The 18459-nt window shown below is 50.1% G+C and overlaps 1 protein-coding gene across 1 annotated transcript; it reads right to left on the bottom strand.

The window, feature by feature from the left end:
* Positions 1-893: 893 nt before the first annotated feature.
* Positions 894-17486, bottom strand: MAA_01639 (peptide synthetase; the record flags this gene model as incomplete). Its single annotated transcript, XM_007819637.1, has 5 exons — positions 894-1067; positions 1123-9574; positions 9678-10807; positions 10872-16919; positions 16989-17486. The coding sequence occupies 5 exons, from the start codon at positions 17484-17486 to the stop codon at positions 894-896; spliced, it is 16302 nt and encodes a 5433-aa protein (XP_007817828.1).
* Positions 17487-18459: the final 973 nt, after the last annotated feature.

The raw sequence follows: 18459 nt of genomic DNA, 5'->3' as shown, positions 1-18459 counted from the left end.
AGGCTTAGCATATCAAGGTTCAAATTATGAACCAACTTCGAAGTCTCCCATGAATTAGTTCCTGGTCTTGATCATACAGCGTCGTCTTTATCATTGAATTCAGTCGCCCCGTCTTTGAGTTTTACTGAGCACTCTAGAACTTGTAATGGCTAGTTAGTTGGACCATTGTGATGAAATCTTTCGTAAAAACTTCAAATGTTGATTGACCGACTTGGCCTACCCTGCATCGATTTCCACCTATGCATTCAGTCACCTAGACCTAGACAGCAGTCTCAGTGCGTCTCATATACGTGTGAACCCTTGTAGATTCTTCTGGAAAGTCAATTAAACATTTCAATCAATGAGTAAATTATATCCATTGAGGAGGTTTGCTCAGACGCATTTGTATTTGCGAGTGTCGGAACCATATCGTCGCCTATCCAAGATGCAACATTGCTCATGGTTACAAAAACAAGCACAAGTTCCGCACCTAGCTGCATCTTGAACAGCTGCAGTAATTCTGAGCCAAACACAATTAAAGGCCTCTAAGAATCCAGAATGAACTCTTCAGGCTGGAAGCCGCCATGATGGGATGGTCACATGCACTCAAGGCCGCGTGATCCGCCGCCAAGTGAAACGAAAATAGACTACAGCCAAGTATAAATGTTTTTGATGCATAAATTCAAATTCAAGCAACTGCCCCGGTAACGGATACTACAACATTTCCAACACTCTAGAAATTTTCCGATACCGGAAATTGCGCCATGCACAAATGACAGCAGAAGGCTACCGATAATCGTAATGGCTTCAATGCCAAGAATACATTAAACACATACAAAGGAAACTATTAACAAACTGCTATTGGCACCATGTACTTTTGTCATGCGCTGATAGAAGTAAACTACACGATGAGTTCAAATATCCAGATCCACAATCTTCATTTTCGGTTGAGCCATGATCGCGGTCAATGTTTTGGAAAAATCAGCCGCCAGCCCAGCCGCCTGGCCATCACGCATCATATCGGTCCAGTAAGCGATGGATATTTCGACCGAGACGCCATCGACGTGCACAGCGACGGAGACATCATACTATTTACACGAGTCAGTATGCTTTTCGCACCATGCACAAGGGCCAGAAACATACCTGATTCGGATCTTGTCCTCCCTTGTTTTCAAACTTCAGCAAAGGCTCTTTGCTGTCATCCGATTCGGACTCTTCGCCCGCCCCATTAGAATATTGCATCGACATGATGGTGTTGAAGAGTCCCTGCGCTGCGCCTCGGGTGTGTTCCTTGATAGCGGGAACAAGGCCGTACTGGTGAGGCAAACTCTGTAGGAAGTCATTCCTGGTCTGTTGTAATAGAGCAAGCACCGTTGTAGCCGAATCAACGACTTGGCGGTACAAGAGCATGTGTATCAGCGCACCGACAAGGTCCATCACACCGTCAATGGGCATGTCTCGGCCCGACGTCAAATATCCAAAGACGGCGTCGTCGCAGCCTGTATACTTGCGCAGGACTAGACCCCATGTCGACTGGATCAGATTCGCCACAGTCAAGCCGTAGGTCTTGCAAAAGCCTTGGATCTGGGCAAAGTCTTCCTTGAGATGGACGTGTACGGACCGCTGCTCTCTCTCGCTGCAGAGGGGAGCATCAGGACGCGGCAAGTGACATGGCTTAACAGCATCCAGGTACTGCCGCCAGAAGATGGCATCTTGGCTGGCGGGTTGTTGCTGCAGGAAGGCAATGTAATCGGAGTACATGGGCCCCGGGGCAAGCTGAAGATTGCTTTCGTAGGCCATGTAAAGGTCGCGCATGAGGAGCCGCATCGACATGCCATCGGTGAGCGCGTGACTAATGTCCAAGCAGCACATGACTTTGCTGGCCGTTGTGAAGATAGCAAGACGGTGGTGTGGCACCGGTTCGAGGAAGCCAATCATTTCTTGACTGCGCATCTTTTCCGACACGTTGTCATCGTCGCATTCAATGACGGAAATTCTCGCCGTATGCGTATGGAGAACGACTTGATCAAAAGAATCTTTGCGAGAGACGCTTGGCACAAATACGGTACGAAGGGAAACGTGTCTGTCCACTACTCTCTGCCAAGCCGTCATCAACCGACAATGGTCTACAGGTCCAGCCTGTGGTCCTGGTATGACGTCGTACATGTTCCGTACGCCGTATATTCCCGGTACTTTTTGTTGAGCCGAAATCATGGACTCCTGCATGGGGGACGTTGGATATGCGGCCTCTATCTGCGACGGGCGGATGGCAAGACTGCTGAGATGGGATTGGAATTGGGAAAGCTCCCTATCCTCTAGTGAGAGGAGTGGAAAGCTGCTTCTTGTAAGCTGGAGTTCTGTGACAGACAGGCGGCTTGTGAGTGTGCCTAGGCACTCTTTGCTTTCTGACACCCATTGTCGAATCAAGTCCTGATGGTGCATGCGGCGATTGTAAGCAAACGACACCCGCGTTTTCCCCTGCACGACCTCTACCGAAATCTCAAAGAGGGAAAACCGATGCATATCTGATCCTTGGTCTTTGTGTACTTCGTTTTCCGCAAGGGGCTCTGGGCGGAGCAGCGCATCGTCTCGTTCCAGCTGCTGATAGCGACCCTGGTAATTGAGAATGACCTCCATTCGTGTGTGATGGCCGAATGTCTGTTGTCCCTGTGGCGACAAGAAGCGCGAACAGAAATAAGGATACCCGCTGCTCGGGACCTGACGCCTCAAATCCTTGGTATGCGCCAGGATTTTCAGCTCATCTTCCTCCTCCATCACCGGAACGTGCAGCGGATTCAGGGTTGTGAACCAGCCCACGATTTCTGCCGCGTCCGACTCGGGAGCCAGCGATTCTCTGCCGTGGCCCTCGCTGAAAATCGTCGGCGTCGGCCGATCGGTGAAGACGCGGTGGAAGGAATCGATCAAGGCGGAGAGAATGATGTCCACTGGCTCCGTTTGGAGAGCCTCGTTGCTGACACCAAAAAGCTTGTCCGTAGTTTCTTCATCCAGCGAGAACGACGTCTCCAGCTGGTCCTCAAAGACGTTGGCCTGATTCAGCATGCCCCAAAAGCCAAAGTCCGCGGGGGGGATTTGAAGCGGCATGACGTCCTGTGGAAGGAGCTCTTTCGCGTATTCTGCCTGCATCGTGGCCCAAGTCTGGAACGATGGTGGTTTCGGCGAGGAAAGCCTGCCAGAGTCTAGGAGCTGTTCCAAGTCTCGCAGAATGTGTCTCCACGAGACTAAATCTATGACCAGATGATGGGCACAAAGGAAAAGGAGTTGGTGCGAGTCTCCTACATCGTCGTTGCTACCGATGTTGAATAAAGTAGCGCAGAACACTGGCCCTTCTGTAATATTAATCGCGCGCTGGGAGGCTTCAATCAGCGGCATCATCTGCTCTCTCCGAGCTAGTTGATGCATGCTGAAACGGTGTGAATCCGCCACATCCCCAGTAATACGCTGCGTCCATTGATTGTTTTCTCCCTGAGAAAACCTTGCCCGTAGCAAGGAGTGTTGCCCAACCAACTTTTCGATGGCCCTGGCCATTTGTAGTGTGCCGATGCGTTTGGTGATACGTAGGAGGAAACTTTGGTGGAAATGATGAGACATTTCGGCTTTTGACTCAATCTCAAAGTACATCTGCTGAATGGGCGTAAGACCAAAAGATGAGTCGAGAATTTCTGGATGGGCTAGTGCAGTCTCTGAAGTTGATTTTGCCAGAAGCGCCATCTGGCTGATGGACTTTGCGCGCAGAATATGCTGTGTTGAGAGCTCGATCTTCTCCGCGCGGCATTTTGCTCTTAATTGCATTGCCGTGATGGAATCTCCTCCGAGACTCAGGAACGACCTGTCGAGTCTGACAGTTTGCAGATTGAGTACCTGACACAACATCTTTTGAATCTTGTCTTCCATCACAGTGGCGGGGATATGACTACCCTCTAAATCTTCGGCGTCAGCCGAAGTTGCAAACACATCCTCGTCCATTTGCTCAACCCATTTTGTCATCTCTAGTCGGTTCAGCTTCCCCGAAACCGTCATGGACATATGATCCACCACCAACCAGATGGAAGGAACCATATATCCTGGCACAGACTCGGCGAGCTTCTTGCGTATAAGAGAAACTTCTAGCTGGGCGGACTCGGCTTGTATGAGTTGCGGCACGTCCCTGGCAGCTGATGGCGGAACCGACTCAAGCGAGATGATGGCAGTCAGACGCTGCTGACCAGATTTCGACTTGGAAAGCAGAATCATTGCATGCCGGATATGTCTGTCCGTGGACAAATGATGCTCAATCTCACTAGACTCAATGCGTTGCCCATGGAGCTTGAACTGAGTGTCCTTTCTGCCGACGTAGTCAATGGTTCCATCGAAATTGTACTTGACTAGATCTCCAGTCTTGTAGAATCGCCGATCTCCTTGCCCCTTGGCCCAGGCAGGATTCGTGATGAAACGCGCCCGAGTTGTTTCGTCTAGAGCAACATATCCGCGAGCCAGAATAGGGCCCTCGATCAAAAGTTCTCCCACACAGCCTACTGGGCATAGGTGATCATGGTTGGCAATTTCCGTAATCCACATCAACGCACCAACGCCGTAGCCAATGTTTGTTGGTGGCGTGTCCGGCTCGAGTCCGCAGAGGGCGGTTGACCAAATGCTCGTCTCGGCCGGTCCATAGATGTTGATCAGATGGACCCTATTCGCCCACACGGCTACATTTTCTTTCGTCACGGCCTCGCCTCCCAAAGACAAGGTCTTCAGTGTTGGGACATCGGCAGGCTGGAGGAAGCTGGCCACGGTGGGCGTCAAATAAGCCCAGTTGATCTGCATTCGGTTGATGAAAGCGGCCAGATCGTTCAACCTCTCTTCCTCTGTCGGCACGCATACACAGCCACCATATATCAGAGTTGTGAAAATTTCCCCGATACTCACGTCGAAAGTGTACGCTGCAAATTGCAAGACGCGCGAGTCGGTCCCCAAACGCATTGCTTTGCCGTGAGCTTGTGCGCTGGCGCAAAGCGCCCGATGCTCCAAGCAAATTCCCTTGGGAGTTCCAGTAGAACCTGATGTGAATACTACAAAGGCGGGATTCTCGGGTCTGGCGCTGGTGAAAGTGCCTGTCGCTGGGTATTTGTTGGTCAGACTCTCTGTAGGCAAGACAACGTTGACGTTCCAGCCCTGGAAAATATGTCTGTGCTGCTGTTGTGTCACAACAATGCTGGCTTTGACATCTTGGGCTATGGCTTGAAGGCGTTCTGGAGGATGTTCAGGGTTGATTGCAACGCATGCGCCGCCGGCCTTGAGGATGGCCAACATGGCGACGATGGTCCACGCAGACTTGTTGTAACAGACGAGCACCATGACCTCGGGCTTCACGCCGACTTGAACAAGATGATGAGCCAGCTGAGTCGATCTGCTGTCGAGCTCAGCATAAGTAAAGTTGCCGTCCGAGGCAAGAATCGCCGGGGCAAGTGGCCGAGCTGACACTTGGGCTTGGACGAGGTTATGCATCGTCTCGTTCTTCTCCCGCGGCGGTTCCCTATTCCATGCCGCAATCTGTTCTGCGTCTTGCGGACTAAAAAAGCTGACATGCTTCAAGGGGAGACTGCGGTACTCGTCCTGGTTAAGCTGTCCAACCAAATGCTCGAACAAGTTGAGCATTTTCTGGATCCGCTCGTGGGAGATGATGGCAGTGTCGAAACGAACCTCGACGTCGACCTTGTCAGTACCTTGGACGCATTCCACCACCAACCCATAGCTATCAAACCCAGCAATATCATAAGGCACGGGAATCATCCCCAAAACACCCTCTGCATCTTCATTCGCTGCAGATTGAATGACAAAGAGATGCTTTAGATCGACGTAGTTGTCCAGGCTGTGAAGGTTTTGAAGGCCAACGTGTGCAAATGGTATCATCTCCGTCATCTGCTTCTGAGTGTTTCCGAGATAGTCAGCAACAGTTTGCTCCATATCAAGATTCATGACAATCGGAACAGTCGTAATGGTTGGTCCGATGACGCTCTCGATGCCCTGCATGCTCAAATTACGGCCCGAAAGAGCCATGGCAAATGCGACGTCACTACTATTCGAATGTCGAGCAACTGCCAATGCCCATGCAGCTTGTAGGGTGCTGGACATGAGCGTTCCGGACTTGTAATTGTGCGTAACCGCCATGGAGTATGTGAAAGCCTGATTTGGGCGAGGTTTGTAAGTTAGGGAGCGTGCCTCGGGGAAGCTCGTGGGCTTATCACCAGAGAGTTGTCCTTTCCAGAATGCCATTGCTGCACTTTGATCAATCTTTTCAAGGTGCTCAATCAGCTTGCTATATGGCACGGCCTTTGGAATCTCATCACCGTCGTAAATGCCTCGCAGCTGGTCAAAGAGCAACTGGTTACTCCACGCGTCGTACACTGCATGGTGTGCTGTCCAGATAAAATGACCCTCAACGATGGCATACCGACAAAGGGGTCTTCCGAAATTCATGTTTTCGGACAAGTCATGCTCCAAATATGCCTGCAGTGTTGACGCACTTTGCCATGCCGGTTCTTCTCTAACAACCACCTGCAAGTCCGTGTCCAAGATTCGTGTTCTCAGTATAGGGTGCATATCTGCCAGTATCTGCCACGCACGTTTGAAACGATCCAAATCAAGCGCTTCGGGGAGCTGGAACACCTTTTGAGCAATGTACGCACCGGGGTCCCGGATCGTAATACTAAACAGGCCCTTCTGTAGAGCTGTGCATGGATAGATGTCCTCGATCGCCTCAACTTTAACATCACAAACGCTCGCGGCCATTTGAATGATATCGTCCAAAGAGTGTTCGTCTCTCAGTAGGGAAAAAGGCTCAATATCTGTCGCTGGAGTAAAGACAACGTCCTGAATGGCCCTTGCCATCTCCGATAGCTTTGGGAAGCGAAAAATGTCCGCCACAGACATCGGAAGATGGCTAGCACGAGCTTCGGCAACCAATCTCATGGCAATAATCGAGTCTCCGCCGGACTGGAAAAAGTTGTCATTCGCGCCGATAGCAGAAACATCAATGCGCAACAAGCTGGCCCAGAGACTCTGCAGCTTTTTTTCCATTGGGGTTGCGGGTGCTACCTTTTCAACATCCACTAGCATATAAGGCGCAAGCTGAGGTTTGGACAGCTTTGAAGCCATTTCTCGCATGGCTTTGCGATCGAGCTTACCGGACGAAGTAGTGGGAGCTTGGTGTAGCATGATGAACAGCTGCGGCACCATGTATGGCGGTAGGGAGCCCATGAGTAATTGTTGGAGATGTAGCATACTCTTTCGCAAGTCTTCTGTGATTGGCACGAGGTCGCTGTTTGTGTCATGAACCAAGTGCTGATCTTTTTGACCAAGTTGAAGAAAAGCTGCCAAAGCTCGGTCCTCCTTATGTCCTTCTTTGGAGACGATTTCAACGGCCACATGTTGTACATCTGGGAGGCTCTGTCTGATATGGTCCTCAATCTCGGACGGCTCGATCCTCTGGCCTCGAAGTTTGACTTGAGTATCCTTCCTCCCGATATAATCCAAAGTTCCGTCAACGTTGTATTTGACTAAATCACCTGTCTTGTACATTCGTCGTTGCTCCTTTTGTCCATCCTTTGCCCATAGTGGATCGAAAATGAAGGCTGCGGATGTGATGTCGGGATTTTTAACATATCCCCGTGCCAAAATTGGTCCTTCGACCAAGAGCTCGCCGACACACCCGATTGGGGCCAAACGATTATGATCGGTGACATCGGTGACCCATGTATGAGCTCCGTAGCCACGGCCAATATTCGCCGGTCGTTTTTCCGGGCTTAAGTGGGAGTTGGAAGTCCAAATGGTGGTTTCAGACGGTCCGTAGCTGTTTATCAGGTGCACTTTGGTTGCCCATCTCTCGACAAGATCCTGTCTGATTGCTTCTCCACCGAGAGCAAGTGTTTGAAGAGTTGGAACTTTGGCAGGATCAAGGAGATCAGCCATTGCAGGAGTTAGAAAGAGCCAATTCACTTTCCACTTGTTAATTACTCCAGTCAGGTCATTGAGCCTCTCGGTTTCGGATGGTACGCAGACGCATCCTCCAAACATTAACGTTGTGAGAACCTCGCTATTGCTGACATCAAAAGTTGAAGCGGCAAAATTCAGTGTTCGGGTGTTGCTGTCAAACTGCATGGAAGGCCCCTCGGCGTGTGCCATGGTGACCATGCTGCGGTGTTCTATCACCACGCCTTTGGGCTTCCCCGTGGATCCAGACGTGAATACGACAAAGGCTGCGCTGTCAGGCCGTCCGAAGGAGGGTGTAGAGATACTTGTCGGTAGCGTAGTCACCCAAGATGGTTCGACCACGATGATTCTGGGGACAACATCTACAAATAACTCTGCGTATTGGGGAGCCACCAGTATAAGGCCAGCATCGATGTCATCAATGATTCCTCGTAGACGACTGAGTGGGTGGGCGGAACTGAGTGATACATAAGCACCGCCGGCTTTGAGCACAGCAATCATCGTCACGATGGTCCATGCCGATTTGTCGAAACATATTGGGACCATGACCTCGGGGCCGACGCCAAGGTCGACCAAGTGTGTGGCCAAGCCGTTAGACAAGCGATCCAGCTCTTGATAAGAGAGCTCCCCGTCCCATGCACAAATAGCAGGCGCATCAACAGGTCGGGAACGCATCTGTTCTTCGATGACTTGATGGATGCAAATGTCCATAGACTCGTGCTTTTGGCTGTTCCAGACGTCCAACTGCTCTAGGTCTTGGGGACTGACAAGATCGACCCCTTCCATTGTGGAAGAGTGTGATTCATCGTTGAGCTGACGAAGGACATGCTGAAACTGCCACAGCATTCTTTCCATCTGTCCAGTCTCAATCACATCTCTATCGTAGCGCGCTTCGATACACACATTCTCCTCTTCGACACTGCATTGAACAATCAGCGCATACGTGTTGAAGTCATCTTCCTCTGTTGGTAATAGTTCAAGGTCGAGGAAACCGTCAACTTCTCCCAGTGATTGGATAACAAGAAGATGCTTCAGGTCCAGTTCGTAATCTGGCTCAGCCTCGAGACAGAGTCGACGAAGACTTTGTATCCCCACGTGCTCGTATGGCATCATCTCCATGGCTTGGTTCTGCACAAGTTCAAGATACTTGTACACTGTGGTGTTCCTGCTGGGCAGCTCGATTCTCAGGGGCACTGTCGTAATAGTAGGTCCTGTCATTTTCATGATGCCAGGAACCGGAGCGGTGCGACCAGAGAGGGTCAATGCAAGTATAATGTCATCAGATCTCGAATACTGAGAGACGACCATGGCCCATGCTGCCTTTATGAGAGTCGCACTAGTGATGGTGGAGTGCTTTTGGCGAGAGAGTGGAAGACGAAGGGTTTGCACATGGTCAGCTCGAGGCTTGTATGAGGGGGACGGCAGGACAGGGAAGCTTGTTGGTGCTTGTTCTCGCAAAAGCTGTGATTTCCAGAATTTATTCGCAGACTTCGTATCCTCTTGGGCCAAGAAATGAATAAAACGGTTGTAGGATGGTGATTTCGATATAGCATCGCCCATGTACAGTTGTTTGACCCTTTCAAACAACAAGTTTTGACTCCAGCCGCTGTTTATTTCGTCTGTTAGCCATTTTTCGTCTTCAAAAAAGGGAATCGTTCAAGTAAACTTCTGTCAAGAGGCAGGAGTTGCAATCAAACCGAAGAACTTACTCGTAAAGTGCATGGTGGACAGACCAGATGAAGTATGAATCTTGTCCGAGTCCATCAATTATACAAAGCCGATGCAGGAGCCCACCATACTCGATTGGAAGCCCGTTATCCTTTTCAAGATATGATTCGAGTGTCAAACCCTCTTTCCAAGGGTTTTCTTGTCGTAGAACAACCTGCACCGAGTTCGTGTTGGTCAGAATGACTCTCGTTCTCAAGATTGGTTCGAGGGAAATCAGCTGCTGCCACGCGTTTCGGAAGCGATTCAAGTCGATAGTGGATGGAATTTTGAAGACCATTCGTGCGACGTACGCACGGGGTAGTCGAGTAGAGATTGCCATAAGCCCCTCTTGCAAAGGGGTGCAAGGGTAAATATCTTCAATACAGTCTTTGTCAACCTTGCATTTGTCGGCACAGTCCTCTATCGTCTCTTCTCGAGAAGATGGTTCAAGCAGAGCAAAAGAGTCTAGTTCCACTAAATCTCTGGTAATTGTTTCGTGAATCTCGACCGTCAATGCCATATCACAAAGATTCGGGTACTTGAATATGTTCATGACCGAGATGAGGATATTCGATGCTCGAGCGGCAGCAACTAGCCGCATAGCGGCGACTGAATCTCCCCCGAGTCCGAAAAAGCTGTCTTTGGCACCAATCATGTCGATGTCGATGCACAAAACGGCGCTCCAGAGCTGTTGTAGTCGTTTTTCGAGGTCCGTCGATGGGAGTTCCTTGACTTTATTTTCTAGAGAGTAGTCTGACCACTGTGTTTCCGAGAACTGGGCAGCCATCGTGCGCAGAGCTGCTCTGTTGGTCTTTCCAGATGAATTCATTGGCATCTGACTCATACGTATATACGTGGCTGGAATCATATATCTTGGCAGCGATAGAGCCAAAGAGCTTTGAAGTTCTTGCAGATCTTTCTGGAGCTGTGGCGTTAAAGAAATTGGCGTACTGTCCAAGGAGTCTACGGTGCTACCATCATCTGGGTCATCCATCACAAAGAAAGCGGCAAGGGTTTTTCTGGTGGTTCCCTTTGGCATAATTGCCTCGACAGTTACCTGTCGTAAGCTAGGTTGATGGTCAATGATCTGTGCTTCAATATCCGTCAGATCAAGTCGCTGACCGTAGAGTTTCTAAGTTGCATGTTAGCGCCTGCTTTCTTATTGGATATGGATATAAGTGGCTCAATATGCTTACAATTTGAGTATCTCCACGGCCAAGTATATGCAAGCTGCCGTCCGAGTTGTATCTGACCAAGTCTCCTGTTTTGTAAAATCTGCGATCCACCCCAGGTTGGGTGCGCGACCAGATTGGATTGCAAATGAATGACTTTTTGGTCTTTTCTGCGTCACCAAAGTAGCCGGCCGATAAAATAGCTCCTTCAATGAGCAACTCACCGACACAGCCAAGTGGTGCCAGCTTGTCGTGGTTGTTGGGCTCAACAACCCAACCAAGACCTCCGACAACTCGTCCTATGTTCGCCAAATCTGTATCATCCAAGATATTACAACTGTAAGAGCAGGTTACACTGCACTCTGCAGGGCCGTATACATTAACCAGCGTGTCAAGGTTCCCGGCCCAAATGTCCACAACTTCCTTGGTCAGTGCCTCGCCACCCAGCTGCAAGATTCGCACAGAGGGAACATCAGCGGGTCGGATCAGTGCCGCAACAGTGGCAGTGAGGTCAATTGCAGTGGCTTTTACATCACGAATGGCCTGAGAAAGATTGTTCATTCTGTCATGGTCCGAGATGTTGCAAATGCAGGCTCCAAACATCAGCGAGCCTAGGATGTCCGATATGGAAACATCAAATGTGTAGGCAGCAAATTGAAGCACTCTCTGGCCGGGTCCATTTCCCTTGACTATCAAATTGTTCCAGAGAGCGAATGTCGCTAGAGAGTAATGGTAAAGTTGAATTCCTTTTGGAGTCCCGGTAGTTCCAGAAGAAAAGATGACATATGCGACGTTATCGGGTTGGACCGAGGCACAAGGCATTCCTGCCACAGTAGGAAGGCCATTGATGAAGCCCTGATCAACAGAGATGATAACGTCGACGAGTCCCTCCAGGAGGTGAGCGTTTTGCGGTGCCGTCACGGCTACCTTTGCACTACACATGGTGCTGATTGCCTCGAGACGCGATACAGGCTGCGCCGGATCCATGGGAACACAGGCACCGCCGGCTTTCAAGATGGCCATAATGACTACCGTCGTCCATGCCGATTTATGGAAGCAGAATGGAACATAAACTTGAGGTCCAACACCCATGCTGACAAGGTGATGGGCCAGCTTTGTAGACAAGTCATCAAGCTCAGCATAGGTAAAATTCCCATCAAAAGAGCAAATCGCTGGAGCGTCAGGTTGCTTCACTACTTGTTCGTGGAAGAGATGATGGATACAATGGTAATGTGCCGGTGGCAAGTCTGCATTCCATTGCAATATTTGTGTCATGTGTTCACCACCAACCAGGTCAATGTCGTCAACTGTGCTGTTGATGTTTTTTACAATGCACTCAACAGCTCTGCTGAAAATTAATCCAAGATTCTTGGCTTGTTCGGTCGAAATGCTAGATGTCCAATACCCAAGCGTGGTGACGACATCGGCCTCAGATACCATGACATCCAAAGTCACCTCGTATTCTGGTGGATCGTACGCTTCCAGACCGACCACGGAGATGGTGCTTTCATCTTCCCCAGCTCCCTCCTGGGCTTTCTGGAAAGACATGACGGTGTTGAAGAGTGGTTGGCCAGCCAGCCCAAGCTCGTGCTGAATGTCGGCAAGGGGGCAGTGTTGGTGTTCCATGCCGAGAAGGAAGTCTCCTTGAACCTTTTGAAGAATATCTAAGATGGGCACATCGTTTTCTAGCCCCAATCGTGATACGAGCATGGTTATGAAAGGACCGACCGCCCTTTCGATATCGCGGATTGGGGCTTCTCTTCCAGACAGCAAGTAGCCGAAACACACATCATTTCGCCCCGTGTGTGCTCGGAGCACGAGGCCCCAGGCTACGTGGAAGATATTGGATAAGGTAAGATTATTTTGCTGGCAGAAGTCAAGCAGCACGCTAGTCTCCATGTTGATATTGACCTCCATCTCGAGGAACTGTGGATCTTTTGAAGATCCTTGAATCGAAGGCAAATACGTCGGTTCAATGTTCTTCAGGTAATTCATCCAATAGGATAGTCCAGGACCTTTGGGGAGCGATCTCAAATACGAAATGTACTCTTGGAAGAGTGCCGCGGGCCTGTCTGGAGTCCTCCCGTCATAAGCCAGAATAAAGTCTTGCAGGATAATGGGCATGGAGCCTCCATCAATAATTGCATGGTTGAATTCGAACTGACAAAACACTCGACCCTCGTTTGTTTGGCACAAACTCAGTCTATTTGGTGGCTCAGTGTCAGTGAATTCGATGGGAGCCTGGTTTTTGAACTTGTTGCCGGAGTCGACTCCGTCGTCGTGGAATATTGAAACCCTGCCACGATAATGTTTTAGCACCACTTGATCATACACACCTTCTGTACCTACACTGGGGATGAATATAGTTCTCAGGACAGAATGTCGCTGAACGACCTTTTCCCACGCACTCGACAGCCGGTCGAGGTCGACTGAATTGGCAGACCTCGAGATAATCTCAGCTGTGTGACAATATTTGTATACACCCGTAGATTTACTCTGACTGATGAGCAAACCTTGCTGCATGGGAGAGCAAGGATAGATGTCCTGTACTTGCTCAAACGATATACCGGTTTGAGGGAGAATGTCATTCGAGAGCCTCTCTAGCCCCTCGTATGACATTTTGATCATCGGGAAGTCACTCAGGGTATGCTGAATTCTCGCGTTGGACAATTGATCAATGCATTCGGAAAAAGAGTCTGGAAGAGATGCGATCCACTCCTTCAATTTTGGCATATGCTTCATGTTGTGGTTGTAGACGAAAGAGAATTGCATCTGATTATTGATCATCTCGGCAGTGATCTCAATCAGCGCAAAACGCCGTACATTTGGTCCAATGTCGGATGTATTTGCCGTCATGGTACGAGGTTCTTGGCGGAGCAATGCATCCGATTTCTCCAGTTGTTGATACAGGCCGAGGTAGTCAAAACAGATTTCTACCTGAGAGTGATCAGCGAAAGCCTCCATGCCCTCCTGGTTCAAGAATCTCGAGGCAAAGTAAGGGCGTCCATTCGCTGGGATAGCGTGTCGATTGTCCTTGATTTGACGTGTAAATTCCACAATGTCGTCTTCAAAAGTGGCGCTGGTGCATAATGGAAACATGGTCGTGAACCAACCCACAGTCTCAGAAATGTCAATCTCGTCCGTCCAGGACTCTCTGCCGTGACTCTCACGGAAGAATGGAGGCGTCGCACGATCGTTAAACACGTGAGCAAAAGAATACATCAAAATCGATAGAATCAGATCGATAGGCTCTGTGCGAAGCGCTGTGTGGCACTGGCTTCCCATGAGAGACTCGGTCAAGTCTAGACTCAACTTGACCGTATCTTCAGAAGTATCCGAAATGTAGTTCTTTTGATGTTGCATTCCCCAATATTGCATATCAGGTGGCGTAACGTTGAAAGGGAGAACCTCGCCGGGACTTCCGTGGTCCCTGGCGTTGTCCGCTTGCAGTTGAAGCCATTTCTGGTAAGGTAATGATACATGGTTGGCGATTTCCCCGGATGTGACGGCATCTTCAAGGTCTTTCATGACGACACGCCACGATACCAAGTCAATGATGGCGTGGTGGGCAACAAGAAACAGAAACTGACCCTGACTCTTGACGTTGAATACATGCGCAGCAAAGACTGGTCCGCGGATAAGATCTAAAGATGATTGCGCGTCTTCGATGATGGCATCTATATCTTCCACTGCGGTGACATTGTGCAACACGACATTGTACGTGCCTTCGACTTGTTTCAAAACCACTTGCTGCCAGGTTCCGTCTTGACTCTCGATAAATCGAGCACGGAGCATGGAATGTTTGGCGACTACCATTTGAAATCCTTTTCGCAGCTCCTCATCTGCTGTTTGTCGAGTTACAGTCAAGAAAAAACTCTGATTATAGCGCGTGGAAGATCCGTTCGAGGCTAAATGTGTGGTAGCGACGTACATTCGCTGGACAGGGGAGAGGGCAAACGGCGTGTCGAAGCTCTCCTCCTGGTCATGGGCTGAATTTGCAACACGAACCACACGTAATGCGAGTTCCGAAATTCCCTTTAGCGCAATAATATCTTTCACGGTGACGGCCATCCCTCTTGATCTGCATCGTGAAACGACTTGCATGGCCGAAATGGAGTCTCCACCAAGGCTCAAGAATGATCTGTCGAGCGGGATTCGGCTGAGCGCCAGATTAAGAACGTCACTGTACACGAGCTGCAGTTGTATCTCGTGTTCTGTCATCTCCGTTGCTCCCTCACCCTGTGAGTGAACTCCGACAGCTCGGTCGTATGTTTCATCATCCATCTCAGCAATCCACTTGGACACTTGACTCCTCGCCATCTTGCCGGAGAGCATGAGTGGAATTGCTTCGACTACGATCCAAGTTTCAGGGACCATATAATGTGGCACGTGTCTGCTAAGCTGCTCTTTGATGTCTGCAACCTGTTTACTCGCCCGTTCCTGGGCTTCTTCTGGGATCAACCGGACATTGGACGTTTTAGAAGTGTCGGGCAGGAAGTCTTTCAATGAGAGGGCGACAACAAGGCGTTCCTTGCAAGGACCAGACTTTGGTAAGATGACGATCGCGTGCTGTGTAAAGCCATGCACCGATATATGATGTTCAATTTCACCCAGCTCGATTCGTAGACCTCGCAGCTTCACTTGGGTGTCTTTGCGACCGATGAAGTGAATCGTGCCATCAGGATTATATCGTGCCAAGTCTCCCGTCTTGTATAATCGTCTCGGAGCTCCCTGCCGTGTAAGAGGGCCCCAATCTGGCCCCGTAATAAATACCTCTGCCGTCTTTTCAGGAGCATTCAGATATCCTCTGGCAACAATTGGTCCTTCAATTAGCAACTCTCCGACGCAGCCAACCGGGACCAACTTATTGTGGTCTTCAGCATTCACAATCCAGCAGAGACCGCCAACCGCACGTCCGATGTTGGAAGGACTCGTTGACGGGGTCAGGTTGGGGTTTCCGGCCGCAGCGACGGAGCATTCGCTTGGACCATAGCCATTTCCCAGTTGTACATGCTCGGCCCAAGTGTCTATGTCAGATTTTGACAATGCCTCGCCGCCCAAAATTAGCGTTTTCAAATCAGGAACGTCTCTTGGATCAATGACTTTGACCAGAGATGGAGTCAAGAAGGCCCAGGTTATTTGGAACTTGTTGATGAGCTTGGCTACCCCTTCATTCATCGATGCTGCACTGGGCATGCAAATACATGCTCCATGCATCAATGCCGTCATAATCTCCAACAGACTCACGTCGAAACTAAACGATGCCAGCTGAAGAACGCGACTTGAGGAATCCATATTTGCCACCTCTGCCTGCGCTACAGCTCCGCTGCAGAAGGACGAATGCTCAACGACGCAAGCTTTGGGGCGGCCGGTGCTCCCCGAAGTGAAAATAACGTAGAGAATGTTATTTGGACAGACTGTCGTGACGGGAGGTTGAGTTTGGGGTGCCAATGCATCGACTAACTGCGGCCCCAAGGGGACAACCTCGAGACTCGAGTCTGTCCACTGATCTGCTTGCGCAATCGAAGTCAAGACCAGAGTGGAAGCGATTTGACTGATAATATCATCGCGTCGGCCTTTTGGATGCGAAGGGTCAATGAAAACAAACGCTCCGCCAGCCTTGACCACGCCCAACAAGGCGACTATGGCCCATGCAGACTTCTCAAAGCAGAGAGGGACAATGACCTCGGGGCCAACACCAAATCCTAAAAGATGATGAGCTAGGCGATTGGAGTAATCGTCAAGCTGACGATATGTGATGGAGGCATCCCAGCCGCAGATGGCGAGAGCATCCGGCTGCTGCTCAACGCGCGACTGTATGATGTGGTGCACGCAGCTGTCGATTACTCGAGGCTGCGGTTCGTTCCAGCCCCAGATTGAAGCCAGGTCGCGGTCGCTGATTAGATCCAGGTCGTGAAGCTTTTGATTCGGATTGAGTACAATGAGAGATGCGGCTTTGGCGAATGTTGCGCCAATATTGACAGCCTCCTCCTCGATAAGGGTGGACGTGGAATAACTGAGCGTAATGTTGAGCATGTTGTCCGAAACCTGAACCAGCAAAACAATGTTTCCCTACGGCGAGTTAGTTAGAAAAATAACCATTTACACTTGCTTCGATTCCGCACGACTTGGGATACTGACAGTGCTTTGGCTACTTCGGTTCAGAGCCGCAACCACCTTTCCGGGTTGGTGGACTTGGAACACGAGTTGACTGTCCGACAGAGGTGAATTATCCCCTGTTCTGGAGGTCTTCTCAACGTCCAAGGTTTTTGTCTGAAGTTCCAGATTTCTCAGCAGGCTCAGAATCGAGACTGATTCGTCCAGGAGGAGCTGGCAGGACGCCGGGGCGGCATCGATGGTGCCATCCTGTACCAACGACGAGAAGACAACGTGGTCCAGGCCAAGGTATTTGCCAAGCACAAGTCCCCAGGCGGCTTTGAAGACGGTAGGCAACTGAAATTCATTTTCATGACAAAATCGTTGCAGAGATTCGGCATTATGGCTCCAGGCGACGTTGACTGACTGCCGCTGGCCTTGCAGGGCGTGAATGTCCTCCGTATGCGAGACAGCAGTGTGAACGCTGCCAGTTTCTTGGAAATCCGTGCTCTTCAAGAGCAACGTCTCACCGGCGGGGGCCATGGGTGCGTTTTTTCTGAGACGTATCTATATTTTTTGGAGGGAAAACCCGGACAGAGCTTGTGAGATTGTGGCGTTGTGTTGGTGTTGACCAACTCTGGGGTATCTAGGTTTGTGCTTTGCCAAATCCGCAATGAATAGTTTCTATTCTCTTTAATGTTTTGTTGGGAACAGCTTCACCTCATGTGTCTTCGGTGGAGGCTCAAAACTTAGTTTTCTTTGAGTCCTGGGAAAGGGGGGATTGTCGGGACAATTGGCATAAATTCCAACAGCAGGTACACTTGCGCGAGCTCAAATTGAATGCGGAAATGCTCAGAGAAGCCGCTACAATTGCCCCAAACTATCTACTGGCTTCTCATTAAAGTGATTTTATTGCTCCTGGGAGTTCGCTTCACTTGCTGACAGGATGACTTATGCGTAGCACCCACGTTGAGCTTCACGCAGGCGCCTCGCAGTCCAAAGGGCACAGCGGAGCGCTTACATTATTTCATCGACGGCATGTCAAGTTGCTATTCCCAGGATGCAAATGTTCGCTCCACATGGAACGTCAACGGACTGGGCTGGTGCTTATTGCCTGTCCCGTCAGCAGATACACGTCGAATTGGTCAAAATTCAACGACACATAAGTGATCCGCTCTCAGCTTCACACCACCCTTGTCACGCAAGCAACGTCAGCCATTTTCAGAGGGGCGTGTGCATACAACGATATGAGATGGACGGTGACGGGTATAGATCCACGGTAAGCACGGCAAGCCAGACATTGATGCTATTGACGATTTACTAATACCACACCCCCTTTCGTCGGGCATGTCAGCGCACTTACCAGAGGACCACGGTAGAGGCGTGCGACACTGGCTGGGATCCAACGCGACGGCAGGTCTTGGGAGTCATGGATGAAGCGGGAGCTGAGCATGACAATTCTCCTAGTGGCCCGTGTATGCTTCTTTTCATTTCAGACCTACGCGTCAGCCTTCCT

Source organism: Metarhizium robertsii, assembly GCF_000187425.2.
Source record: "Metarhizium robertsii ARSEF 23 chromosome Unknown MAA_Scf_1, whole genome shotgun sequence".
In the NCBI taxonomy this organism is placed as follows: domain Eukaryota; kingdom Fungi; phylum Ascomycota; class Sordariomycetes; order Hypocreales; family Clavicipitaceae; genus Metarhizium; species Metarhizium robertsii.
The sequence above is the reverse complement of the archived record's forward strand: the minus strand, read 5'-3'. Positions and strand labels throughout refer to the sequence as shown.